We start from the raw sequence: 27,983 nt of genomic DNA on the forward strand, positions 1-27,983 counted from the left end.
AGAAAAGTTTCTGAGATATAAAAATGTTTGTAGGTAAACTTTTCGATATCCCGTATACCGCAATGTAAAAGAGCGTTCAAAACTCAAACTTTGAAATTAAATATCTCTGAAAGTAAATGGTCAAAAATTTTCAAATTGCGCCAATCGACGCAGAATTATATGAATATTAATCTGCCGAAGTTAAAAAAAAATCCTAGGAAAACGACTCTGGCGAGGGTACTACCTTAAAGCAAATTTTAAGGGAGTTGGGAAAGAACGGATAGGGGAAAGGGGGGACCTACTCAGTGGGAATTTTTTTTTTCCGTAATTGAAAAAATAATCACAGCCCAGAATGGGAATCGAACCCAGATCTCTCGGTTACATGCCAAGGGCTCTACCAGTTAAGCTATCCGAGACATGTACTGACTACTTTATTCAGTCACGTATATCATCGCGTCTAATCATCAATCTATACGCATAATAATCCTTCGAGCTAACGTTCTTGTTTGTTTCGGCTCCTGTAATAATATATTCATAAATATTAATTTAAGTTAATTGCGTTTAATAATTTAATTGTTTTGTTAAAAGTGCCGTTGTTTGCGGGAACTCGTGACACGTGTTGAGTATTTTAGAGGTTATGTAAGTCACTTAATTAACTGATCGTGCGATTTACACTCAAAATTAATAATTTTATTAGTTATTAATAATTAATTATATTCAATAATATTAGTTATTAATAAATAAATAATAAAGTTACTCGAGAATATATTTGATATGAGAGTTACACTGAGATAGTAAAAATGTTTAACTACTACGCTTGAAGCATAAACACTAATAATAGCCGAAAACTGTAGAGGTAACATCCCTACTCCGTGCTGTTTACAGGGTGAGAAGTGACACCGGTAGACACATGGAGGGGATAACTTACCAAGTGATAATAATTGATGTTATCGAGCGGGATAGAAAATGATAAAATTATGAAAATGACTATTAAAAAGCAAGGGTTGGTGATAAAAAAGTGCAAATTTAGAGTTGTATATATTTTTTGGAGCCACATAATAAAAAAATAAAAAAAAAAAAATTTATCGAAAAAATAAAAAAAAGTTTTTGGGGTGAACACCCCTTATCACTTAGAGGTTAGAAAAATAGATAGTAGCCGATTCTCAGGCTTACTGAATATGCATAAAAAATTTCATGAGAATCGGTCAAGCCGTTTCGGAGGAGTATGGGAACGAACATTGTGACACGAGAATTTTATATATTAGATATATATATATATATTAGATATATATATATAATATATACATATATATATATATATATATATATATATATATATATATATATATATAAATTTTAAAATATCATATATGTAAAATATATGAAAAATTGATGTGGGTACTCAAATAAAAGGTCTTGATGAGTGTATCATCAGGATGAGCTTATGTCTTTAAAAATGCCAATATTTCACAAGATACAAGGTCATTTCTTAAATATTGACATTTTTTAAGATATAAGCTCATCCTGATGTTATCTTCATCGAGACCTTTCATTTGAGTACCCACATCAATTTTTTCATATATTTCACATATTTATATATATTATATATATGTATATATGAAAAATATATCAAAAATTCATGTGGGTACTTAAATGAAAGGTCTTGAAGAGTATAACATCGAAATGAGTTTATATCTTAAAAAATGTCAATATTTAAGAAATGACCTTGTATCTTGTGAAATATTGACATTTTTCAAGATATAAGCTCATCCTGATGTTATCTTCATCGAGACCTTTCATTTGAGTACCCACATCAATTTTTTCATATATTGCACATATTTATATATATTATATATATGTATATATGAAAAATATATCAAAAATTCATGTGGGTACTTAAATGAAAGGTCTTGAAGAGTGTAACATCGAAATGAGTTTATATCTTAAAAAATGTCAATATTTAAGAAATGACCTTGTATCTTGTGAAATATTGACATTTTTCAAGATATAAGCTCATCCTGATGTTATCTTCATCGAGACCTTTCATTTGAGTACCCACATCAATTTTTTCATATATTTCACATATTTATATATATATTATATATATGTATATATGAAAAATATATCAAAAATTCATGTGGGTACTCAAATGAAAGGTCTTGAAGAGTGTAACATCGGGATGAGCTTATATCTTTAAAAATGTCAATATTTAAGAAAGTACAGTTCAATTTAAAAAAATTCATTATTTAATAAAGCAAAATTTTATTTATTTATAGTTCTGAAATCACGGCAGTCACGTAGTGACTGCAAAGTTGCTAGTTTTCCTTATTCTCTAATTTTTGGCAGATACAAACCAAATAAATAAATAAAATATGCTAAAATCATAGTTGCCGCGCAATTTCTAAGTAACACACTCAAAAAGTAAACCGAAATTCCTAACCAATTACCAGTATTTATTTGCGCTTGCGCAGAAATATCAAAATAACTTAAATAGAATTTGTCCTCCAGCTATCAAAGTTTTTAATTAATAACAAATAAAAAGGTAAAAAAGAATAAATTTATTAAAATTCACACTTTTTATTGGCTTAATATGAGTTAATTTTTTTGCCAAAATTTTTTTCTGTTTAGCACGCACGTGTTAAACTTGATTTTTAGGTTAGTTTTATTTAACAACACTGAATTTATTTAAAAGGCATCCGTCAATTTTTTTAGAACTTTACTAAATTATCATTATTATTATTTAAAAATTCACATTCAATAATTAGAAAAAAAAAATAACAAGTGCAAATTTTATTAAAAAGGATTTTTTATTTTTTTTATTATTGCAAATTTTATCAAAAATAAAATTAAAATTGTCAGATGTCAGCTGATTTTAATTACTAAGTTTAATTACTTTTGAATATCGAATTTAATTTAAATAAAATTATTTTTAGACCTGTAAAAAATTTTTTAAGATGGAAGAATGGGATGCGAAGGATAAAACTCCAGAAACTGAAGAAGTAATGGAGCCAGCGGGGGAAATAGCTCCTGTTATCATCGAGGAGTTGAGTCAGGTCGACGCTTTACGGGTTGACATCAATGAATTCGTAGAAGCGACTATCTGTCACTTGCCACCTGATAGTTCAAACAGAGACGAAGAGGATAATAACCTGGTGATAGGAACTGGACAAGCGTCTGATGACGATGAAAACCAGGCGATGACTCCGGAGGAGGAAGCTAGAATTACCAGGCAGTTTCTCAACGGCGAGATGACTTTTTCAGACTTTTCCTTGCTGATGGACAGAGGTGCTGATGGAGATCCTCAACAAGTTGCTGAGTGAGTGATATTTATTTTAATTTAATTATTGTCATCGTACTGAAAACAGCTGAGAGCTGTCATTTTTTTTTTATTTTTACAACAATTCAATTATAATAATAAATAAATAAAATTTTGATTTATTAAATAATGACTATTGTTAAATTGCACTGTACTTTCTTAAATATTGACGTTTTTGAAGATATAAGCTCATCCTGATGTTATACTCATCAAGAGCTTTCATTTGAGTACCCACATCAATTTTTCATATATTTTATATATTTATATATTTTACAAATACCATATATATAAAATATATAAAAAATGCCAAGTGGGTACTTAAATGAAAGGTCTCGATAAGTGTAACATCTAAATGAGTTTATATCTTAAAAAATGTCAATAATTAAGAAATTACACTGTATCTTGTGAACTATTGGCATTTTTAAAGATATAAGCTCACCCCGACATTACACTTATCGAGACCTTTCATTTGAGTACCCACATCAATTTTTCATATATTTTATATATATATATATATATATATATATATATATGTATGTATATATATATATATATATATATATGTATATATGTATATATATATATGTATATATATACATATATACATATATATATATACATATATACATATATATATATATATATATATATATTTTACATATATATATTTTACATATATATATATATATATATATATATATATATATATATATATATATATATATATATATATATATATATATATATATATCAGGGTGATTAAAAAAACTTTTAATTTTTTTTTTAACTCTTACCCCCTCTCAAATGCTTCTATTTTATATAAAAAAAATCCTCACCAAACACGAGCCCTATAGCTCAACTCTAAGGGGTCGCTTTTATTATTTTAGTTTCCCATTTAATTAACATGGGAAAAATTCTTTTTTGTTTTAAATTGAATTCACACATAATTTACGCAATTTTTTACAAAAAACGATTTTATATTCTTAAAGTAGAGTCTTTGAGCTTTACAAAACTCCAGGACAAAGTATGATTATCTCTACAAAAAGACTAGTTACAGCCATTTAAAAATGACTAAATTTTGAATTTTTGAAAATTGTTAAAAATTAAAAATTTGACAAATATTGCATTTTTGAAAATTTTTATATATATTTTATATATATATATATATATATATATATATATAAAATATAAGAAAAATTGATGTGGGTACTCAAATGAAAGGTCTCGATAAGTGCAATGTCGGGGTGAGCTTATAACTTTAAAAATGTCAATAGTTGACAAGATACAATGTCATCTCTTAATTATTGACATTTTTTAAGATATAAACTCATTTCGATGTTACACTTATCGAGACCTTTCATTTAAGTACCCACTTGGCATTTTTTATATATTTAATATGTATGGTATTTGTAAAATATATAAATATATAAAATATATGAAAAATTGATGTGGGTACTCAAATAAAAGATCTCGATGAGTATAATGTCAAGATGAGCTCATATCTTTAAAAATGTCAATAGTTCTCAACATACAGTGTAATTTCTTAATTATTGACATTTTTTAAGATATAAACTCATTTTGATGTTATATTCATCGAGACCTTTCATTCAAGTACCCATTTGGCATTTTTTATATATTTTATATATATGATGTTTGTGAAATATATAAATATATAAAATATCTGAAAAATTGATATGGGTACTCAAATGAAAGCCCTTGATAAGTGTAACATCGGGATGAGCTTATATATTTAAAAATGTCAATAGTTCTCAAGATTCAAGGTCATTTCTTAAGATAATTTCTTTAAAAAATCTCCTAAATTACTTTTAGCGACAGAAAACCATCAATGGTGAAAGAACCACCCCGAAAGCGCCGTAGAAGAAATCAAAGTCGACGTCAACAATTACCTACAGCTTTAAAAGGATTGATGGGTGAAGCAAACTTGCAGTACGCACGTGGTCACAATGAAGTAGCTATCAGAATGTGTATGGAAATAATCAGGTAATTTTTATGAATTTAAAAAATTAATTTAAAATAAAAAATAATTTAAAAATAACAAATAAAAGACAAGAAATGAAAAATAACAAATAAAAAATAAGAAATAAGAAATAAAATATAAAAAATAAGAATTAAATATTAATAAATAAAAAATAAGAAATAAAAATTAACAAATAAAAAATAAAAAAAAAATAAGGAATAAAAATTAATAAATAAAAAATTAAAAAATCAAAAATAAGAAATAAAAATTAATAAATAAAAAATAAAAAATAAAATAATCAAAAATAAGAAATAAAAATTAATAAATAAAAAATAAAAAAATAAACAAAAAAAATTAAAATGTAAGAATTAAAAAATAAGAAATAAAAATTAACAACTAAAAAATAAAAAATAAAAAAATCAAAAAGAAGGAATAAAAATTAATAAATAAAAAATAAAAAAACCAAAAATAAGAAATATAAATTAATAAGTAAATAAAAAATAAAAAATAAGAAACATAATAAACAAAAATTAAAATAAAATTTTTCAGAGAAGTACCATCAGCACCCGAAGCTTATCAAACCTTATCAATGATCTACGAGTCCGAAGATCCCGAAAAAGCGCTCCACTTTGCTCTAATAGCTGCCCATTTATCCCCCAAGGACTGCGACCAGTGGATCAACCTGGCCAACAAATCCCTGCAAAGAAGAGACCTTCGCCAAGCAATAACCTGCTACTTAAAAGCGATAGCCTCCAACCCCAAGAACGTCGCTCTCTACGAAGCATACGCGAAGCTTCAATTAGATTACAACGGAGATGAAGAAGCTTACTTTAAAGCCTACAAAAAATTACTGAAGAAATTAGACACTGAAGACAACGAAGTGCTGGTGCACTACGCGAAGAAGCTGGCTAAAATGTACACAGAGAAAGAAAATTATTTAGAAGCTGCCAATGCGATGGACCAGATCTTCAGCAAGTGTCCTAGTCGTGTGACTTATGATGACGTAAATATCTACGCTGAATTTTTGATAAAATTGAAGAAGTTCCGGAGGTGCTTAGACATTTTAATTAGTCACACTGGAATTGGAGTTAAGTATAGTGATGATGAGAGGAAGATAGTGGAGAGTTGCTGTCTTCCTGATGACACTCCGATTGACTTGAAGGTGAGGTTCATCGTCACTATGCTGGAATTGGGATTCACTGAACAGGTCTTAGGACACATGGATGCTTTGTTAGCCTATGAGGAAGCTGAAAAATTCGGAGATTTATTTCTAGATATTGTTGATGGGCTGATGCATGTCCAGGAGTATACTAGAGCGCTGAAATTCTTGGAATTGTTAATTAGGTGTAAAAATTACAGCATGCCTGCGGTCTGGTTGAGGTACGCTGAGTGCCATGTTGGGTGCAGGCAGCTGAAAGAAGCGATTTTGGCTTATGAAATTGTTACTAAATTGTCGCCGGAGCTGTTTGATGCCAAGGTTCACTTGGCGACGTTGTACAAGTGTTTCAAGATGTACGACTGGGCTATTAATATTTTGGAGCAAAATAGTAAGTATCTTGGGAAATATTGAAGTTTTTGAAGATATAAGCTCATCTTGGTGTTACACGAGTCAAGAGCTTTCATTTGAGTACCCACATCATTTTTTCATATATTTTGTATATTTATGTATTCCATATATACTATATATATGAAATATATGAAATATACCATGTGGGTACTTGAATGAAAGGGCTTGATGATTGTAACATTAAAATGGGTTTATAACTTAAAAAATAGCAATAATTAAGAAATTCTATGGTATTTTGTGAAATATTGAAGGTTTTAAAGATATAAGCTCATTTTGATGTTACGCGAGTCAAGAGCTTTCATTTGAGTACCCACATCAATTTTTCGTATATTTATATATTTTATGAATACTATATATATGAAATATACCATGTGGGTACTTGAATGAAAGGGCTTGATGATTGTAACATTAAAATGGGTTTATAACTTAAAAAATAGCAATAATTAAGAAATTATATGGTATTTTGTGAAATATTGAAGGTTTTAAAGATATAAGCTCATTTTGGTGTTACGCGAGTCAAGAGCTTTCATTTGAGTACCCACATCAATTTTTCATATATTTTGTATATTTATATATTCCATATATACTATATATATGAAATATATGAAAAGTACCATGTGGGTACTTAAATGAAAGGTCTTGATGAGTGTAACATTAAAATTTGTTTATATCTTAAAAAATGTTGATAATTAAGAAATGACATTGAATCTTATGAAATATTAAAGTTTTAAAAGATATAAGCTCATCTCGATGTTACACTTGTCAAGAGCTTTTATTTGAGTACCCACATCAAATTTTCATATATTTTGTATATTTATATATTTTATAAATACTATATATATGAAATATATTAAAAATACCATGTGGGTATTTGAATGAAAGGTCTCGATGAGTGTTACATCGAAATGAGCTCATATCTTGAAAAATGTTGATAATTAAGAAATTACATTGGATTTTGTGAAATATTGAAGTTTTTAAAGATATAAGCTCATCCCGACATTACACTCATTGAGACCTTTCATTTGAGTACCAACATCAATTTTTCATATATTTATATATATTATATATATGTATATATGAAAAATATATCAAAATGCATGTGGGTACTCAAATGAAAGGTCTCAATGAGTGTAATGTCGGGATGAGCTTATATCTTTAAAAACTTCAATATTTCACAAAATCCAATGTAATTTCTTAATTATCAACATTTATTAATATACAAACTAATTTCCATGTTACACTCATCGAGACCTTTCATTCAAATACCCACATGGTATTTTTTATATATTTAATATATATATAGTATTTATGAAATACATAAATATATATAAAATATATGAAAAATTGATGTGGGTAGTCAAATGAAAGGTCTTGATGAGTGTAATATCGGGATGAGCTTATATCTTTAATAACGTCAATATTTAAGAAAATAAAGTGCAATTTAACAAAAGTCATTATTTAATAAAGCAAAATTTTAATTGTTTTAAGTTCACATAGTTACTGCAACATTCCTATTATTAAATATCCCGGAAATCTATTGTTTTTTCATTTTTTTCATAAATTATGAGGCTACGTAGATTGAATTTACAAATTTTCATGAAATTTAAAAAATTTGACTACTTCAGGTCTCAATTACAAATCTATTAAGATTCTTTATAATTTATTAATTTTCAGTGGAAGATCCAAACCAAATAATCTACGTAGACGCCTTATACATGCGTACCACCTTGCTCTACAAAGTAGAGCGCTACGAAGAATTCCTTCAATCAGCTCAAGTACTCTTTTCTCGTCACTGCATAAAATTAAGAGAAAAAGCTCAAGTAAAATGTCTAATGGCCACAACTTTAAAAATTCGAATTGAAAATCTCCAAAAGTACTGCTTGTCCTTCGGACGGCCGCTGCAAGACACTGTACTTACCTTCCACGAGTCAAAGACACCTCCAACTGACCAGCAAGAGTGGTTGATCTTCCTCAAAGCCTGTCACGTGGCGTACAAGCTAAAAAAATTCGGAGTCCTGGAGCGGATTTGCTTCACAGGACTCACTTCAAAAAAATTTGAGTCTCAGATTAGAGACCTTACCTGGCTTTGTTTGTTATCTTGCATTTACAACAATGACTCCTTTAATGGACACAATATTATCCGAGAGCTGGTGAGAGACACTCACGAGCAAAATCTCTGGAATCTTTTGAATATTGTTGTTCAAAAAGCAGATGACACTAGACACAACCGATTTATCATGAGATTGCTCGGTCGCGTGGATGCTTATTCGTATTTGCACATTTTGCAAGCCAATAATTGCCTCGTGTCCGGGACTTACAAGTATGCGTTGAATGATTATGTCTCGTTGTTCAAACTTTATCCTGACCCGCTTATAGCGATGCTGATTGGGGTGACTTTCATGCAAATGGGCTGTCAGAAATTCGCTACTAAGAAACACCAGCTTGTTTCTCAAGGTAAGACATATCGGGGGAACTATTGACATTTTTAAAGATATAAACTCATCCTGATGTTATACGAATCGAGACCTTTCATTTGAGTACCCACATCAATTTTTCATATATTTTATATATTTATATATTTCATAAATATCATATATATATAAAATATATGAAAAATGCCATGTGGGTACTTAAATTAAAGGGCTTGATGAGTGTAACATTGAAATTAGTTTATAGTTTAAAAAATGTTGATAATTAAGAAATTAGATTTATCTTGGGAAATATTGAAGTTTTTGAAGATGTAAGCTCATCTTGGTGTTACGCGAGTCAAGAGCTTTCGTTTGAGTACCCACATCAATTTTTCGTATATTTTATATATTTATATATTTCATAAATACCATATATATGAAATATATGAAAATGACATGTGGGTACTTAAATTAAAGGGCTTGATGAGTGTAACATTAAAATTGGTTTATATCTTGAAAAATAGTGATAATTAAGAAATTACATTGTATTTTGTGAATTACATTGTATTTTATGAATTACATTGTATTTTGTGAATTATTGGAGTTTTTGAAGATATAAGCTCATCTTGATGTTATACTCATCGAGACCTTTCATTTGAGTAACCACATCAATTTTTCATATATTTTATATATTTATATATTTTACAAATACCATATATATAAAATATAAGAAAAATACCATGTGAGTATTCAAATGAAAGATCTTGATGAGTGTAATATTAAAATGAGTTTGTATCTTAAAAAATGCCAATAATTAAGAAATGACATTGGATTTTGTGAAGTATTGACATTTTTAAAGATATAAGCTCATCTCGATGTTATACGAATCGAGACCTTTTATTTGAGTACCCACATTCATTTTTGATATATTTTTCATAGATACATATATATAATATATATAAATATATAAAATATATGAAAAATTGATGTGGGTACTTAAATAAAAGATCTCGATGAGTGTAACATCGAAATGAGTTTATATCTTGAAAAATGTCAATAGTTAAGAAAGTACATTGTATTTTGTGAGCTATTGACATTTTTAAAGATATAAGCTCATCTTGATGTTATACTCATCGAGACCTTTCATTTGAGTAACCACATCAATTTTTCATATATTTATATATTTCACAAATACCATATATATAAAATATAAGAAAAATACCATGTGGGTATTCAAATGAAAGATCTTGATGAGTGTAATATTAAAATGAGTTTGTATCTTAAAAAATGTCAATAGTTAAGAAATTACATTGTATTTTGTGAGCTATTGACATTTTTAAAGATATAAGCTCATCTCGATGTTATACGAATCTAGACCTTTCATTCGAGTACCCACATCAATTTTTCATATATTTTATATATTCATATATTTCTCAAATACCATATACATAAATTATATGAAAAATTCCATGTGGGTATTCAAATGAAAGATCTTGATGAGTGTAATATTAAAATGAGTTTGTATCTTAAAAAATGTCAATAGTTAAGAAATTACATTGTATTTTGTGAGCTATTGACATTTTTAAAGATATAAGCTCATTTTAATGTTACACTCGTTAAGAGCTTTCATTTGAATACCCACATCAATTTTTCATATACTTTATATATTTATATATTTTACAAATATCATATATATAAAATATATAAAAAATGCCATGTGTGTACTCAAATGAAAGGTCTCAATGAGTGTAACATCAAGATGAGCTTATATCTTAGAAAACATCAATATTTAAGGAAGTACACTGCAATTTAACAAAAAATTTTTTTTTCTTTCCAGCTCTAGCATTTTTAAAAAAATACGCCGACCTCAGAGGCCCGGAAATGAAACAGGAGTCAAATTACAACATCGGCCGTGCTTTACACCAGCTTGGATTCTTATCAACAGCCCTAAACTTCTACAAACAAGCTTTAGAGTTTCCAGAACCTCCTCATGACAAAATCATCAAAGAAAATCTAGATTTATTAGATATTAGACGCGAAGCTGCGTTTAATATGCATCTTATTTATTTACAAACTGGAAACAAAGAACTTGCTCGAATGTATTTACATGAATTTATTGTTGTTTAATTAAAAAAAAAAAAATAAAATGTTTTTTTTATAAAAAATTAAAAAATTCGAATTTTGTTTTTATAAAAAATTGAGAAATAAACATTTTTTTTTTTTATAAAAAATAAAGTTTGAATTTTTTTAATAAAAAAAAAATTTTAAAATTAGAATTTTTTTTTTTTATAAAAAATTACAAAATCCCATTTTCATTTTTTTTATAAAAAAATAAGAAGTTAGAATTTTTTTAATAAAAAAAAAATTAAAAAATTAGAATTAAAAAAAAAATTATTTTTAATAATTCAAGCAAGTATTTATTAAATAAAACAAAAAAAATTTTTATATATATAAAGGACTAATAATAAAAATAATATATAGAAACATATATATTTATATATTTTTTTGTTTTGTTTATTGTATTTTTTCCTTAATAAATTTCATATATAAGCTACACCTTAAAAATTAACACATTCTATGTATAGTAATTATAAACTAACAATAATTATTTTTTTTTAATAATAATAATTAATAATAATAATTTCTTGGTGTCATATAATTATTATTATTATTATTTCACATATTGCGTTATTTAATAAATTGAAATTAAAAAAAAAATAATTAAATGTCAAAAAAAAGTGACAATTTTTTTTTTTTAGTCACAGAGCAATTATATAATTATTGTGCGAAAATAATAATTTTAATGAAAAATAAAACAGACCAATTAAAATATTTTCACAAATTAAATATTCTAATCTTACATAATAATCTTAATAATTAAATATAATTAATTCCCAATTAATTATTTATAAATTAGAAAAAAAATGTCCAAGTCTTTAAATATTTTCGTGTCAAAAATTTTTAATTAAAAAATTTTTATTATTTATTTATTACTTAAGCATTAAAATTATTTTTTTTTGTTCATTAAATTTAGCTCTGTGGTCAAAAATTTTTTTTTTAATATACTTTTTTTTTTAGTTATTTACACTTAGATTAATTAGATAATTATTTAATTATTTATTTACCGACGTGCGATAATTAGAAAAAAAAACATTAATTAATATTAATATATATTTCCCACCTTAATAATAATTAAATGATAGATAAAATTTATTTAAATTATATATTACCTTTCAGTAGGTTGGGGCGTAGCAGAAACGGAGCTCTCAACCAAGTCGTGCCTGTCGATAGGCGATGAGTTGTCGATGTTGTAATCAACCGGGTATCTTTCTGTAGAGTAAGTCGGAGTTGCTTCTCCGACTTGTCCGAGCCTCAGTTCTTCGTCGTTGGTGGTCGTCGCTGCCGCGGTGGTCGTTGCCGAGGACGAGGTCAGGGTTGAACCCGACGACGACGAGGTCGTTGATTCTTGGTAGTAACTTTGCGACGCCGATTGCTCCACGTCTGCTGTACGCTGCTCGAGGTCTTGCGAGTAGTAGCTCTGGGTCGCTTCCGACTCTGGAGGGGGCTCGTAGTAACTTGGGGATGCTGTTTGAGGCTGGTAGCTTGGGCTTGGTCCCTCAGGTACGAAGTAACTTTGCGTTGCTTCTGATGTATCCTGGTAATTAATTTTAATTTAATGAATATAAAAGAAAAAAGAGCATTTTTTGTAATTTCTAGAAAGAAATTTGTTAAATAAAATTAAAAAATATCTGTCAATTTTTGGAATTTTATAACAAAATTAAAAAAAAAAAAAATAATTACTTTTGTTAAATTGCACTGTATTTTCTTAAATATTGAAGATTTTAAAAATATAAGCTCATCCTGATGTTACGCTCATCGAGAGCTTTCATTTGAGTACCCACATGCATTTTTGATATATTTTTCTTATATACATATATATAATATATATAAATATATGAAAAAACGATGTGGGTACTCAAATGAAAGGTCTTGATGAATGTAATTTCGGGGTGAGCTTATATCTTTAAAAATATAAATATTTCACAAAACACAACGTAATTTCTTAATTATTGACATTTTTTAAGATATAAACTCATTTTTAAGTTACACTCACTGAGACCTTTCATTTGAGTACCCACATGGTATTTTTTATATATTTTATATATATGGTATTTGTGAAATATATAAATATATAAAATATATGAAAAATTGATGTGGGTACTCCAATGAAAGGTCTTGATGAGCCTAACATCAGGATGAGCTAATATCTTAAAAAATCTTAATAATTAAGAAATGACGTTGTATCTTGTCAACTAACGATAATTTCACCGATATAAGCTCATTTTAGAGTTACATTTATCAAAAGCTTTCATTTGAATACCTACACGTATTTTTCATATATTTTATATATTTCACAAATATATAAAATATCATATTTATAAAATATATGAAAAAAATCATGTGGGTACTCACATGAAAGGTCTCGATGAGCTTAACATCACGATGAGCTTATATCTTAAAAAATGTCAATAATTACGAAATTACTTTATATTTTGTCCCCTGATGATATATTTAACGATATAAGCTCATCTTAAAGTAACACTTATCAAGACCTTTCATTTGAATACCCACATGAATTTTTCATATATTTTATATATATATGATATTTTTCATATTTGTAAAATATATAAAATATATCAAAAATTGATGTGGGTACTCAAATGAAAGCTCTCAATGAGCTAAACATTGTGATGAGCTTATATCTTAAAAAATGTCAATAATTAAGAAATGACTTTGTATCTTGTCAACTAACGATATAAGCTCATCCTAGAGTTACACTTATCGAGACTTTTCATTTGAGTACCCACATCCATTTTTGATATATTTTTGATATATTCATATACGTAATATATATAAATATATAAAATATATGAAAAATTGATGTGGGTACTCAAATGAAAGCTCTCAATGAGCTAAACATCAGGGTGAGCTTATATCTTAAAAAATGGCAGTAATTACAAAATTACGTTATATATAGTCCCCTGATGATATATTTAACGATATAAGCTCATCCTAGAGTTACATTTACCAAGACCTTTCATTTGAATACTCACACGAATTTTTCATATATTTCATATATTTATATATTTCACAAATACCATATATATAAAATATATGAAAAAAATCATGTGGGTACTCAAATAAAAGCTCTCGACGAGCTTAACATCAAGATGAGCTTAAAAAATTCTACATTGTATACTAAAAAAAAATAAAAACCTACCTCAGTATGACGAGCATAGTAGCTAGTAGGTTGATCAGCCTGATCAGTACTCTCACTAACAAATCCAGCGTTCCCTTCCAAGCCTGGCATGGAAATAGGGACTTGGTAGCTGGTGGAGACATTCTGCTCGACAACGCCTTCAACTTGATTGTCCTCGTAGCTGGAACTGGGCACAGCGTCGATGCTTCCTCCCGAACTGCTGTCAGGGTTGAGATTGTAGCTTGAAGTCGGGATCTCGGGAATTCCGTTGTTGTGAATGCTCGTGTGCTCAGCATCGACACTGGTATCAGGAATGACACTAGAGGAAGCGATGTTAATTTCCTCACACGTCGGAATTTCATAAGAAGAAGTGCTAATAGCGCTCTCTTGATCCTGGTCTCGCTCCTGAGTCTCTGGAGTCTCGGGAACGTAAGAAGAGCTCGCTGTCTCGTCCTCGTTAAAGTTGGCACCAGTTCCGCTGGCCGTTCCAGCAATGTTGCAAGAATTCCTGTCGTCTCCCATAAAAGAGGTTCCAATCCCGTCAATATCATTCGACTGGGAGGGAATATTGCCTTCTTGGCTCAGTTCGCCGTCAGTCTCGATGATGCCGTCTCCGTCGACGTTTTCCGGCTTCTCTACTTCGTAGCTCTGCGTCGGGAAGTCCGGGTCGTCGATCCTCGCCGGGTCCTCGGAAAAGGACTGCGTTGGAGCGTTGTAAGACTGCGTAGCTTCGGCTTTTACGTCGTCGTAGGATTGAGTCGGTGGCTCAGACTCCTCGACCATCGCCTCTTCGTAGGCTACTGGTGAGGCTTCTGTTGACTGAGACTTGGACTGTGTTGGGATCTCCGAAGATGGCTCGTAGGATTGGGAAGGTTCTGATTCTTCAACTTCCATTGGCTCTTCTCTTGATTCTGGATGGTTATTTATCTGGAAATTTATTTATTTATTATTTAGCAAACTAGCAATCTGCAGTCACTACGTGACTGCGATGCAGTCACTGCGTGACTGCAATGACATGTGAATTATAAATAAATAAAATTTTGCTCTATTAAATAATTAATTTTGTTAAATTGCACTGTACTTTCTTAAATATTGATGTTTTTTAAGATATAAGCTCATCTTGATGTTACAATTATCGAGAGCTTTCATTTGAGTACCCACATGCTTTTTTGATATATTCATATATATATATATATAGTATATATTTTGAAGATATAAGCTCGTCTTGATGTTACACTCATCAAGAGCTTTCATTAGAGTACCCACATGCATTTTTTATATATTTTTGATATATACATATATATAATATATATAAATATATGAAAAATTGATGTGGGTACTCAAATGAAAGGTCTCGATGAGTGTAATCTCGGGGTGAGCTTATATCTTTAAAAATGTCATTAATTAACAAGATACAAGGTAATTTCTTAATTACTGACATTTTTTAAGATATAAACTCATTTAGATGTTATACTCCTCGAGACCTTTCATTTAAGTACCCACATGGTATTTTTTATATATATGGTATTTGTTAAATATATAAATATATATAATATATATAAAAAATTGATGTGGGTACTCAAATGAAAGGTCTCGATGAGTGTAACGTCGGGATGAGCTTATATCTTTAAAAATGTCAATAATTAAGAAATTACCTTGTATTTTGTGAACTATTGACCTTTTTAAAGATATAAGCTCATCCCGATGTTACACTTATCGAGACCTTTCATTCAAGTACCCACATCAATTTTTCATACATTTTATATATTTATATATTTTATATATATGTATATATGAAAAATATATAAAAAATGCATGTGGGTACTCAAATGAAAGCTCTTGATGAGAGTAACATCAAGATGAGCTTATATCTATAAAAACGTCGATATTTAAGAAAATACAGTGCAATTTACTATTTAATAAACCAAAATTTTATTTATTTATCTGCACAACTCCCGGCAGTCACAAGTTATTAATACAAAAAACTAACCTGTTGATTAATTTCTTGGACCTGAATATCCTGCTGAAACTCTCCCTGAGCTTGATTACCCAAAGACTCTTGAACCTCCTGAACCTGTTCCTGAACCGCCTCCTCAACCGTCGGTTCAACACTCCCAAGTCCACAAGCTTCAGGAACCTGTTCCTCCTGAACCTCCTGAATCTTCTCCAGAGTCTCTTCAACTGGCGCCTGAACCTCACTCTCCACATGATCAACCTCCATAGAAGTTTCATCAGCAACAATGGGCATATCTCTGACCTCTCCAGTCTGTTCCTGGGCAGCTTCTTCAAACACCTGCCCTTGCTGCCCCTTAACCTCATCACTAAACCCATCATCAATAATGGGCATCGAGGGAGTAGGAGCAGTGCTATCAATAGTAATATTCTCCGCCATCGAAACCGCATAATTCTGGCCCTCTGTACTGGGCAGCACTAAATAATTCGCCGCGCTGGCCACTGGCGCTTCTACTTCCTCAATATCCGGCATGGAATTCCCCGGAAGCTCGCTCTGAATATACGCAATCGCAGGATTGGTTATCGTAATAGGCAGCTCTAAGCTAGGAGCAGAGTGGGCAGCAACAGCCTCAACCTGAATGGGCAGACTCGTGGGCACTTCAAGCGGAGTCATAATCGGTTGATTGAGAGTTAAAGAAGTCTCTAGTACCGACGGCGAAGAAATTGGCTCCGAGGTCGGTATAATAGTCGACTGTAAAATCGTCTGGTTGATCAAGCTAGTCGCGGTCAGCCCGGCAGTCAAGCTGGCCACTGTAGTCTCGGGCAGAATCTCTTGCTGGAAGTCAGTATTGGCCAGCGCAGCTGCTAGGATGTCCTGATTCGTCGTCGGAACTTGTCTAATAAAATCACTAGAGCTAGAAGCTCCAGCTGGAGGTCCCGGAACTGTAGGGGCAGAATTGTCAAACTGGAGGACAATATTGTCCAGATTTCCTTCACCTAAAGAAGCTGGATCGATATAAAGCGTCCTAGTACCATCAGGGTTCTGTATAGTTCCCTCCAAAGACATAAGAGTATTATTATCCAGCGGCTGGATCTGCCCCTGGTCGTCAATGGTCACTAACACATACGTCTGAGTCCCGTCGCTGCTCTCAGTGGGCAGCGCCATGATCTGAGGGGCAGCCTTCTCCTCTTTCTGCTCAGGAACCTCCAGATTCTCTGTTGTTGCTACTGAAGGTCCAGCTGTTGCTGTTGGAACCAGCCCGGGAACTGGCTGTAAATTGGAAGGGCCAGGCTGCCCAGGAGCTAGCTGCCCAGTGAATTCTTTAGCTTTAATCTTTGGGAGACTCTTAACCTGGGGTTTAATCTCGGGTTTCGTCCTTCCTCGCCCTCTAGGCGACTTTACAATCTTGTCGACTCCCTGAACCGGGCTGCCCATGGGCATCCCTGTTCCTGGAGGTCCAGCAGGCCTGATGAGCTTCTTAGTGGGCAGCGGAGTCTTCTGGGTCATCACAATGCCCGTGGGTTTTAAATTTCTCACCGGAGAACCAGCAGGGCTGATGGGAATCTTCTGCATCTTGGCCACCATGGGCAGCCCCTTTTGCAGCTGGTAAGTCACCTTGGGACCAGGCTTTCCAGGACTTTTAGCAGCAATAGCTTTTACCTGCTGGCCAGTAATAGGAGTCAGCACCGTCCCTTTTCCCGGGACTACTCCAGTAATTTTTCCTGGCATTGGTAAAATTGTTTTAGAAGTCCCAGGGAGTAAATTACCCTTGAATTTTTGATTTAATAATTTATTAACCGGAGTGTAAACTTGACCAGGCTTGGGGCTTAAAATAGTCTTGGGACTCCCGACAATAGACTTGCTGCCCAGCAAACTCGTGACTATTTTAGGAGACTTTGAAGTAGTAGGCGAGTCTATTTTGGGCATCTTAACCTGTCCTTTAATTAACGAATTTTTTAACGGGACCATCTTCGCCTGACCAGACTGTGGTGACGTAAGAATGACAACTTTGCCACCTTGGGACACAATTTGAGGGTTAGTCGATGGTTTATTTCCCAGAGGGGCAGCAACCTTCGCGACTTTTGTCGTGGGCTTTCCTTGGATCATATATCGCATCTGCTGCCCACCGACTCCTGCCTGGACAATCACATACTTGCTAGGAGTGTTCTTCTGGCTGACCACCGGAGAGGTTTTAGTATTCTGGAATTTAAGGCTCTTGATCCCTCCAACGGGCGAAGAGAGAGTCTTTATGCTTGTAATCGTAGGCTTTGCTTTGGGCTTTGTCTTTAAAATAGCAGGAGAAGCTTTCTTCTTAGGACTAGCGTCTACAGTTATCGTCTCAATATCAGAAGTTATTGGAGCCAGAGCTGGAGCTGCCCGCGGTAAAGACTGGGCAGCAACTCTTAAGCCAGAGCTAGTCGGCATTATCGAAGAAATTACCATGGGCATCTGCTCAATGCTGCCCGGAGTCAAATCTTCGCTTAAAACAAATGGCATTGAGTTGATGTCAAGCTCCATGTCTTCTAAATTGGAAGACTGGATCAATTTCTGCCCCTCAGCGATTGAAATTGTCTCCACAGTCTCTGGTTGATTTACTGAACCAATTTGTAACTTGTCATTTGCATCAGCTGCTTTTAAAACTTGGATCTTCTGCCCGTAGGACATCCCACCCCTTCGCTTAATGCTAGGGTCTAGTTTTATTATCTTAGCTTTGGATCCTAAGCGATGGTCATCTAGCTTGTGCTTTCCTTTGGGCTTTTCAAGCAATTTTGATTTTAAAATATGCATCGGCTCTTTTAACTGGACGTTCTCGATTATTCGGGGCTTCTCACGCTTTTTTACGGGAATTGTTGATTCTAATTCGTCGGTCATTGGTCCGGGAGATGAAACTAGTTTGACTATTTTTTCTGGATCTTCTAAGACTGGTTCTGAAGATTGGGCATCTGGCTTTGTTGGTTCTTCTGAAGCTTCAATTGTTTCTAGATTAGTTACTGGTTCTTCAATTGTAGTCACTGGTTTTAATTCTTCTTGAGGGACTTCAGGTGCTTCTGGTAAGTTTATGTTACTAGCTGGTTCTTCTGGTGGAATTTCTGATGATTTAATTTCTGGAGTTGGTTCTGGAGTTGGTTCAGAAGCTGGAGCAGCTTCTACAGTTTCCATAGCTTGGTTTAATAATTCTAAACCTTTATCCACTTCTAGAGGATTTATAGAATTATTTTCTTCTGGTTCAGAAATTTCAACTGGCTTTTCAATTTCAGGATTTATTATTTCTTCAGTCATTTTTACTGGTTCAATTTTAGATTCTGAATTTTCAATAAAATTTTCTGAATTTTCCGAATTTTCAATTAAATTTTCAGAATTATTTTCAATTAATAATTTTTTAGAATCTTCTTTTTCTTCAGAATTATTTTCAATTAATTCTGAAGATTTTTCTATTAAGTTAGAATTATCAATTGTTTCTACAGTTTCTACAGTTTCAATAGTTTCAACAGTTTCAATTGTTTCAATTGTTTCATCTTCAATTTTATCAATTTTATTCATCTTTTCTATTTCTTCTTCAATTTTATCCATTTTTTCCATTTCTTTTTCAATTTTATCAATTGTTTTTATTTCTTCTTCCATTTTTTCCATTTCTTCTTCAATTTTATCAACTTTTTTTATTTCTTCTTCCATTTTTTCCATTTCTTCTTCAATATTATCAAATTTTTCACTTTCTTTTTCAATTTTATCAATTTTTTCACTTTCTTTTTCAATTTTTACCATTTCTTCTTCAATTTTATCAATTTTTTCTCTATTTTCTTCAATTTTGTCCATTTCTTCTTCAATTTTATCTTCAATTTTACAAATTTTTTCTCTATTTTCTTCAATTTTATTCATTTCTTCTTCAATTTTATCAATATTATCTCTTTCTTCTTCAATATTATCAATTTTTTCTTCAATTTTCTCTATTTCTTCTTCAACTTTATCACCTTTTTCCATATCTCCCCCAACTTCTTCCCTATTATCAACCATCTTATCATCATCCTGCCCAGAATTGTCAATATCCTCACTTTTATCCTCAATAATCTCAAAAGTCTCCATAATAACATCCCCATCCTCCTCCTCCTCATCCTCCCCCTCAATCTTTGGTTTCTCCTCCCTGAACCCCCCCGCCTCCTCATCAACATGCTTCTTAATCTCATTCTCCAAATCAATCTGCGATTCATCAATCTGCGACAGCTCAAACTTCTTAATCTGCGACTTTTTCGGCGGCAAAATATCCACCCTCCCATCCTCATCCTCCAGATCATTCATCAACTTAGCTCTATCAACCTGATCCTGAGTCTGTGAATCATAATCATCAACGGGAGTAGCTTCAGGCGCAACTGGCCCAATCTGGTCCTCAATATCAATCTCAACCTCCAGATCTCCCTTAAGAACACTCCTAATTTCCACCGCAGAAGTTAAATTCGTCAAATGAACCCTCCCTTCCTTAGTCTCCTTAAAATCCTCCTTATCCTCCTTAAACTCCTCCAGACTATCAACAGGATCAATAACCCGCTCCTTAACCTCCACAGCCTCAGTGATTTCTTCACTGACACTATCAAGCGTCTCACTCATTTCAAACTCAACAGAAGGTTCTCTAACACTAACTTTATTATTCTTATTCTTCTTCCACCCCAACGGCCTTCCTCTCTTCCTCTTAACCACCACCGGCTTCTCAATCTCCTTTTTTTCCTCATCAGACTGACTATCATCAGTTTTAAAAGCGAACCCACTGCTGCTGCTCGGACTTGAGTAAGCATCCTCTAAATACTTCTTATTAGGCTTTCTCCTTCTTCCTGAATAAGATCTCTCCGTATCAGACTCAGATTGCGACGTTTTCCTCTCATACTCCTTAACCTTAGGAGTGACCTCCTCCTTAACCAAAGAATTTAAATTCTTAGGCTTAGGAGGACGTCCACGCCCTCTTTTAACCGGTGCTGGAGTTTCACTATTTTTTTCCAAAGAACTTCCGATTATTTCGTTCAATTGCGACCAGCCCATGCACAAATTCCCCGATTTTTGACCAATAGAACTCCTAACTGGCAGAGTTTCTTCTTCTTCTATTGTCACACGCTCCAAATCTGAATAACGCATGACTTTTTTTATCTCAGGAGATTTTTTAGAAGCTACTTCTTCCTCTACAGACTTATTCTCGGCTTCTATTTCTTCTGTTTCAATTATTTCAAGGATTTCCAATTCTTCTTCTTTATTATCAACCTCCATTAAAGTTTCTTGATCCTGTTTAGAATTTTCAGACTCTGAAGCTACTGCTCCCAATAATTCAGGACCTTCCGATAAACCAGAAGCTTCAGACTTTAAATCCGACTCAGATCTAGAGCTTAATATTAAAGTATCTGAAGTTCCTGATTTAAAACTTATTTCTTTATTTAATTCTTTATCATTTTCTTCTTCTAACTTATTTAAACTCTTCGGAGAATTTAAAGAAGTTGTTTTAGATATTTTAGCAACTAAATTATCAATATCATCAGCTTCTTTATTCATTTCTTCTAATAATTTATTATCATCATTTAATTTATTCATTTCGTCCCTTTTATTTTCCAACTCTTGACTTTTATTAAACTCCTTAATAATTTCCTTCTTTAAAGAAGTTTTTTCTCCAAAAACACGACCGAGTTTTCGAACAGGTATCGTAACAGGTGGCTCGGGTTCGTCTTCATCAAAATCAAAGCAAGAAAATTTAGATTTTTCATCATTTAATTTAATTGAATTATTTTCATTATTTTTAGGAGCATTTTCTTCAGTTAAATTATTATCTTTTAATTTTTCCGTCTCTAATTCTTCTTTATTATTTTCATTTAATTTTTCTGGCTCTAATTCTTCTTTATTTTCATTTTTAGGAGAATTAAAAGATTCTTTATCAATTTCCTCATCACTAGACCCAATATCCCAATCAGCTAATAATTTTTCCCTCAATTCAGGATCAGTTTTCTTCTTCTTAACAATTTTATTATCAATATTTTTACTGTACTTACGCTTATTAGTCTCTCCGGGGGATTTATCATTAGATTTAGCAGACATGCTTTTGGTTTTCCGGACGTACTTGCGCTTGGGAGACTCTAGAGAGTTTCCGGAGTGAGTCCGGGAAGCTTTGGGGGGCAAAGAAGCTCTAGGACGAAGAGGACTCTCGTACCCGGAAGATTTGTGGCTCCGCACGTGGGATATTAAGACGTTGACCCGGGTGGAGGTGAATGAGCAAACGGGACAGTCGTAGTTTCGGACATTGGTGTTCTCTGGGGTAGAGGGCAGGCTCGAGCCGGAGTATTGGTTGGTTCGGATGCGGACTTCGTGGTCGCTGCTTCCGCGGAAGCGCGGGTGGGTTATTTTACGCTGGGGGCTTGAGGGACCGAAAGACTTGCGGTCTTCTTTGTCTTTTTTCTTCTTAGGAGGCTTTTTGTCTCCTCCGAAGAGGTAAGAGATGTCGGGCTTCTCTTCTGGGGAAAATTTTGGGGTGTTGAGGATTTCCGGGTCGCCGTTGGTTAGTCGCTCGGCGGTGGCTACGTCGTCCGGGAATTTTGACATCCAACCGGAACCTTCTTTTGTTTTTGATCTGTATTTGTCTGGGAAATAAATATATTAATTAGTTTTTTGTGAAAAATAAATTTTATATATCGCGTTACTAAAACCATAAGGGCGTATCTCAAAATATACGCCCTTATGGTTCTGCAGAAAATTTTTTTTGCTCCAATCAATGTAAAAATGTTGAAAACATTAACATCTATGGAAAAAACGAAAAAAAAATTTTTTTTTGTGATACGCCCTTATGGTTTTAAGAAAACATTTTTCTAAAACCATAAGGGCGTATTCTGTTTTTTCGGTTTATTATCAATTATAGGTCAGAGTAAGAAAAAAAATTGTAAAGGTAATAGAATATCACTCCACAACTTGATTTATGTCAACAAATATTTATTTAAGTGAGAAAACTAATAAAAAATTAAGGAAAAATAAATTCATCAGAGTTATTACTCCAATGCCATCTCCATCGTCAGGATCATCTGTGTCTAAGATTATAAAAGTAAAAAAGAAGAATTCTTAATTTTTTTTTTAACTAGATAATGACAAAAAAATTTATAAACTATGACCATGGCTGAAAATTAAACTTTGATAATACCGATGTTATTTTGTGGGACAGTGCCTGATATACAAAAATGATTTAGATCATCAAACTTGCTTCAAGATATTGGTATTGAAGAATCATAACAATTCTCAAGAACAAAGTTCTTTTTGAATGACTTTTTTAAAATTACAGTTCTAAATGGCTTATAAAACTCTTTTGTTAATTGTAAATAGATCTTAAGTAAAAAAAAAATCAATTTTGAAAAACTTTGAGGCTAATTTTATTAACTTGAAGACATACCGATTGTTCTCAAGTTGTTATGAATTTATTTTTTCTTAATTTTTCATTCGTTTTTTCACTCAAATAAATATTTGTTGATATAAATTAAGTTGTGGAGTGATATTTCTATTACCTTTGCAATTTTTTTTCTTACTCTGATCTATAATTGATGATAAACCGAAAAAATAGGATACGCCCTTATGGTTTTAGGAAAATGTTTTCTTAAAACCATAAGGGCGTATCACAAAAAAAAATTTTTTTTTTCGTTTTTTCTTCAAAATTTTCTTAATAAAAGTATTTTTTTTTTCGCAGTGTATCTTGAGAACTATAGACATTTTTAAAGATATAAGCTCATCTCGACATTACACTCATCAAGACCTTTCATTTGAGTACCCACATCAATTTTTCATATATTTTATATATTTATATATTTCACAAATACCATATATATAAAATGTATAAAAAATGTCATGTGGGCACTCAAATGAAAGGTCTCAATGAGTGTAACATAAAAATGAGTTTATATCTTAGAAAATGTCAATAATTAAAAAATAACATTGTATCTTGTCGAATAATCACATTTTTAAAGATATAAGCTCACCCCGACATTACACTCATCGAGACCTTTCATTTGAGTACCCACATCAATTTTTCATATATTTTATATATTTATATATATTATATATATATAAATATATTTACATATCAAAAATGCATGTGGGTACTCAAATAAAAGCTATTGATAATTGTAACATCGGGATGAGCTTATATCTTTAAAAACGTCAATATTTACGAAAGTACAGTGCAATTTAATAAATAAATTAATTTTTAAAATCAAATTTAGTATCATTAACAAGATCTTAATAAAAATTAATGCTTCGTTTTTTTTATATGTTTTTTAGTGGTCAATTTTTTGGAGAAATATTTAATAATTTTTTTTAATTCTATAGTAGTATTATTTTTAAAATTAATTAAAAAATTCCCCAAATTATCTATAGAGTTATAACTATCAAAAATAATTAAGTAAAAATTTTCTTATTCATATTTTTCATAAAAAAAGAAAAACTTACCATATCCTTTCTTTAAAAATTCATCCTTTTTTTTACAATTGTATTTGTAAATTTGTTGCAAGTTCCTTACAAGCTCACTAAAAAATTACAAATAATTAATTAAGTAGAAACAATTTTAATTTTATCATAAAAAAAATAAATAATACAATTAGCCGACATTTTTCTTAATTTACTAAATTTGAACTAAAAAGTATTTTTAATAAATTTTACTTAAAATTTTTCAATAAAAAAAATCCCAAAAATTTTACATGTAGAAAGTTTTAAAACTTATACGTGCAATTTTTTAAAAATATTTTTTTTTAAATCCTAAAATATAGCCGTTCTGCAGTAATAGGTACGCAGTAACAGGAGCAAGCTACTTTAAGACCAGCAGTAATACATGCATTTAGACTTCTTTTTAAATGCTTATTATTTAACGAAAATATTTGTTTCTCTCATTGTTGATTTTATTTTAAGTTAATAATAAGTCAAACTTTTGTTTAAAAAAAAATAGTTATTATTATCTTGAGAAAATTTTATAAAAATGCTTTCGAAGTGAGATTTACGAAAAAAACTGCAGTAATACCCACATTTACCCTAACTTAATTTTCATTAACATTAGTATTATAAATTAATAAGTATCGACTAGCATTAATAAAAAAAAAAAAAAAATACTTACAATTTATCCTCTTGAAAAAATTTAACCGCCGCAATTAATCCTTTTTTATCAAACTCAATTTTAAGATCCTCCGGTAATTTTTCATACCCTTGGACTTGTCCAGGCCACCAGCAAGCGCCAAGTTTAACCCAGACAACTTCCTCGTCCTCGTACTTGATCTCAGTTTGGTCACACATTTTAACCTTGACCAATTTATTACTCCCTTATCAAAACTTGTAACAAAAACAAGCTTCCTTTTAATCACCTAGACAAACAACAACAACAAAAATAAATAACTTTTATTACAATGATTAAAACACGAGGTCAATGCACTAGCAAAAAAAAAACTCAGATAGCATTTATGCAATTATTTAATTTTTGAGGTTAAAGCAAGCGTGTTTGTAAAAGGCAAGCCAGCTTAAAATCTTACCCATAAAATATCCAACTGCAGTGTTGTTAGTCAGGAGAATATCTGACAAACATAATAAAGGTGTAGGCTAGGTGTTAGTGACTGTGATGATGATGATGTAGGTCTTGATAGTGATGGTGGGTATTGAAATCGCGGGAAAATAATTCCGCGTCTATTTTCCTTCCTTAAAATTCACTCTTCAGTTTTTCATCACAAATTATCTGTCCACAATAAATAATCACTGTTAATTTTTTTAATTATTAAATTAAATAATTAATAATAAATAACAATTTTTACTATTAGCGCACCATTAAATTAAATAATATTATTGTAATTAATCAATGCCGGTTAAATAAATTATCATTTTATCACCAATCCGTCATTTTTTTATTATTATTTTATTTTATTATTTTCAATACTAAATAATTATTGCAATAATAATTAACAAAGCACTCAATTATTATTTTTAATGGTGTTTTTTAGTAATTATAATTAACTAAATAAAATGAAAGGACTTGCCTTGGACGTAGTCGTTCTTCAGTCCGTTTCTATTCGTTCCGACGCTTGCAGTCACATTTTAACCTGTTCCTCCAGTCAACTGTTTATTTATATATTTTCTATATATTTTATATTTACATTTTATTCCTGTCCACAATTAAATTAAAAAAAAAAATTTCTTTAATTATTTCACAGTTTGTTATTTAAAATATGCAATTGTTTTTTTTATTTTAATTAATTAAAAAAAAAAAAGACACTGGCGGCTGATTGGAAACCGAAAAGTGGAACTGGAAATATATTTTATAAATTATTTATTTTTTTATAAGCACACTTGAGAAAAAAATTAGGTTTTTATTTATTTACACGCACTCAAAGGTAGAAATTTTTTTTAACGGATGATTAGTTTAATTTTTAATTGTTATTTGTAAGTTTTAATCATTTTTTATCCACTCGCGTTTCCCGAAGTGCAATGCGACTTATATACACTATACTATATGCATAATATCGAATCGCAAGATATAGTTTAGTCAGAGTTCGATTAATCGGGTTGCGGTCAACTAGTCAGATCGACAACATTCCAAATTATTAAGACTCTAGAAAATTAAAAATTCCGCTACATTCAAAGTTTATAAAATACATTAGCTTAAATAGAATAACAGCCGAAAAACAATTTTGTAAATTATAAAACACCGGGTTATCGAATAAAAGTAAATATAAATCTTATATTCCTCAAGAGTTAAAATTAATTTGATTTCGAAAAAGGGTTGTTCCGACGTATATTCATCCGAATACTCACCTATCCGAATAATGATTCGGCCGAAAATTACTCATCCAAAAAATTGGAAATTTTTTTTAGATGGTCCACCTTTACAATCATGAAATTTGAGTGTTTTCCATACATGCTTGTAAATTAACATAAAATTAATTTTCAAAAATTAATTAATTTAAAAATTAATTAAAAATTTCTAATCTAAATATAAAATTATTTACATTTTTCGGCTAAATGAGTGTTCGTCTGTTCATTCATTTTGGCGTATAAATTTTCGTTGTTATGTTTTAATTTATTGAGACTTTGTAACTTTGAAAGATTCTATTAATATAGCTTTAGATTTTTCTTTATTTAAGATTATATTTTTCGGAATTTTAAAATTTGTAAAATTAATTATTTTAAATTACATTTAATATTTACTTTTTGTGATGCACCTAGTGCATCCAACAGGTGACGCTACCTGTTATTAGAGCGCTATCTATTATGAGGCGTGAATTCAAAAGGTATTCAAATTAGTAAATATTAAATGATTAAAATCAGTTAAATTTTATATTCGAAGTAAATATTCAAATCATTTATTTCATGCTTTTTACTCTTACCAGTTGTAATAAACATCTTTTGGTTAACTCTGTTTTATTTACAAAAAGAAAATAAAATAAAATAAGGGAAAACATATTTCGGTACAAAAGACATTGTAACCGAATTTTCAGAACCCATAAAAGGTACTTTGAGTAATTCAAGGACTATTTCTCGCCACATG

The 27,983-nt window shown here is 30.9% G+C and overlaps 2 protein-coding genes across 5 annotated transcripts; one reads left to right on the plus strand and one right to left on the minus strand.

Annotated features, from left to right (window-relative positions):
• The first annotated feature begins 2,433 nt into the window (after positions 1-2,433).
• Positions 2,434-11,384, plus strand: LOC123266729 (general transcription factor 3C polypeptide 3). 4 transcript variants are annotated; one of them, XM_044731113.1, is made up of 7 exons: positions 2,482-2,521; positions 2,608-2,634; positions 2,913-3,295; positions 5,132-5,296; positions 5,823-6,820; positions 8,515-9,294; positions 11,086-11,384. In XM_044731113.1, the coding sequence occupies exons 3-7, from the start codon at positions 2,934-2,936 to the stop codon at positions 11,373-11,375; spliced, it is 2,595 nt and encodes an 864-aa protein (XP_044587048.1). In that variant the 5' UTR covers positions 2,482-2,521; positions 2,608-2,634; positions 2,913-2,933; the 3' UTR covers positions 11,376-11,384. The 4 variants fall into 4 exon arrangements, with proteins under 4 accessions (XP_044587046.1, XP_044587047.1, XP_044587048.1 ...); XM_044731110.1 differs by having other exon boundaries at positions 2,484-2,521; positions 5,126-5,296; XM_044731111.1 differs by lacking the exon at positions 2,608-2,634 and having other exon boundaries at positions 2,434-2,521; positions 2,934-3,295; positions 5,126-5,296.
• Positions 11,385-12,397: 1,013 nt separating this feature from the next.
• On the minus strand, positions 12,398-26,287 carry LOC123267194 (titin-like). Its single transcript, XM_044731738.1, has 8 exons — positions 26,265-26,287; positions 25,978-26,177; positions 25,569-25,812; positions 24,911-24,987; positions 20,351-23,064; positions 16,499-20,026; positions 14,530-15,435; positions 12,398-12,903 (listed from the first exon to the last, which is right to left on the minus strand). Exons 3-8 carry the CDS (start codon positions 25,742-25,744, stop codon positions 12,475-12,477), a joined length of 7,830 nt encoding a protein of 2,609 aa, XP_044587673.1. The 5' UTR covers positions 25,745-25,812; positions 25,978-26,177; positions 26,265-26,287; the 3' UTR covers positions 12,398-12,474.
• Between the last annotated feature and the right edge of the window lie 1,696 nt (positions 26,288-27,983).

This window comes from Cotesia glomerata, linkage group LG6 (assembly GCF_020080835.1).
Source record: "Cotesia glomerata isolate CgM1 linkage group LG6, MPM_Cglom_v2.3, whole genome shotgun sequence".
NCBI lineage: Eukaryota > Metazoa > Arthropoda > Insecta > Hymenoptera > Braconidae > Cotesia > Cotesia glomerata.

What these genes read in the sequence shown, in the direction of transcription:
- LOC123266729 (XM_044731111.1), top strand. Translation starts at nt 2,934, where the DNA reads ATGGAAGAATGGGATGCGAAGGATAAAACTCCAGAAACTGAAGAAGTA. An exon ending in GATCCTCAACAAGTTGCTGA is followed by an intron (nt 3,296 to 5,125) that starts GTGAGTGATATT and finishes AATTACTTTTAG; the next exon opens with CGACAGAAAACCATCAATGG. An exon ending in ATGTGTATGGAAATAATCAG is followed by an intron (nt 5,297 to 5,822) that starts GTAATTTTTATG and finishes AAAATTTTTCAG; the next exon opens with AGAAGTACCATCAGCACCCG.
- LOC123267194 (XM_044731738.1), bottom strand. Translation starts at nt 25,744, where the DNA reads ATGTGTGACCAAACTGAGATCAAGTACGAGGACGAGGAAGTTGTCTGG. An exon ending in AAAGAGATAATATTGATAAA is followed by an intron (nt 20,027 to 20,350) that starts ATTGAAGAAGAA and finishes GAAAAAATGGAT; the next exon opens with AAAATTGAAGAAGAAATAGA. An exon ending in ACTATGCTCGTCATACTGAG is followed by an intron (nt 12,904 to 14,529) that starts GTAGGTTTTTAT and finishes ATTAATTACCAG; the next exon opens with GATACATCAGAAGCAACGCA.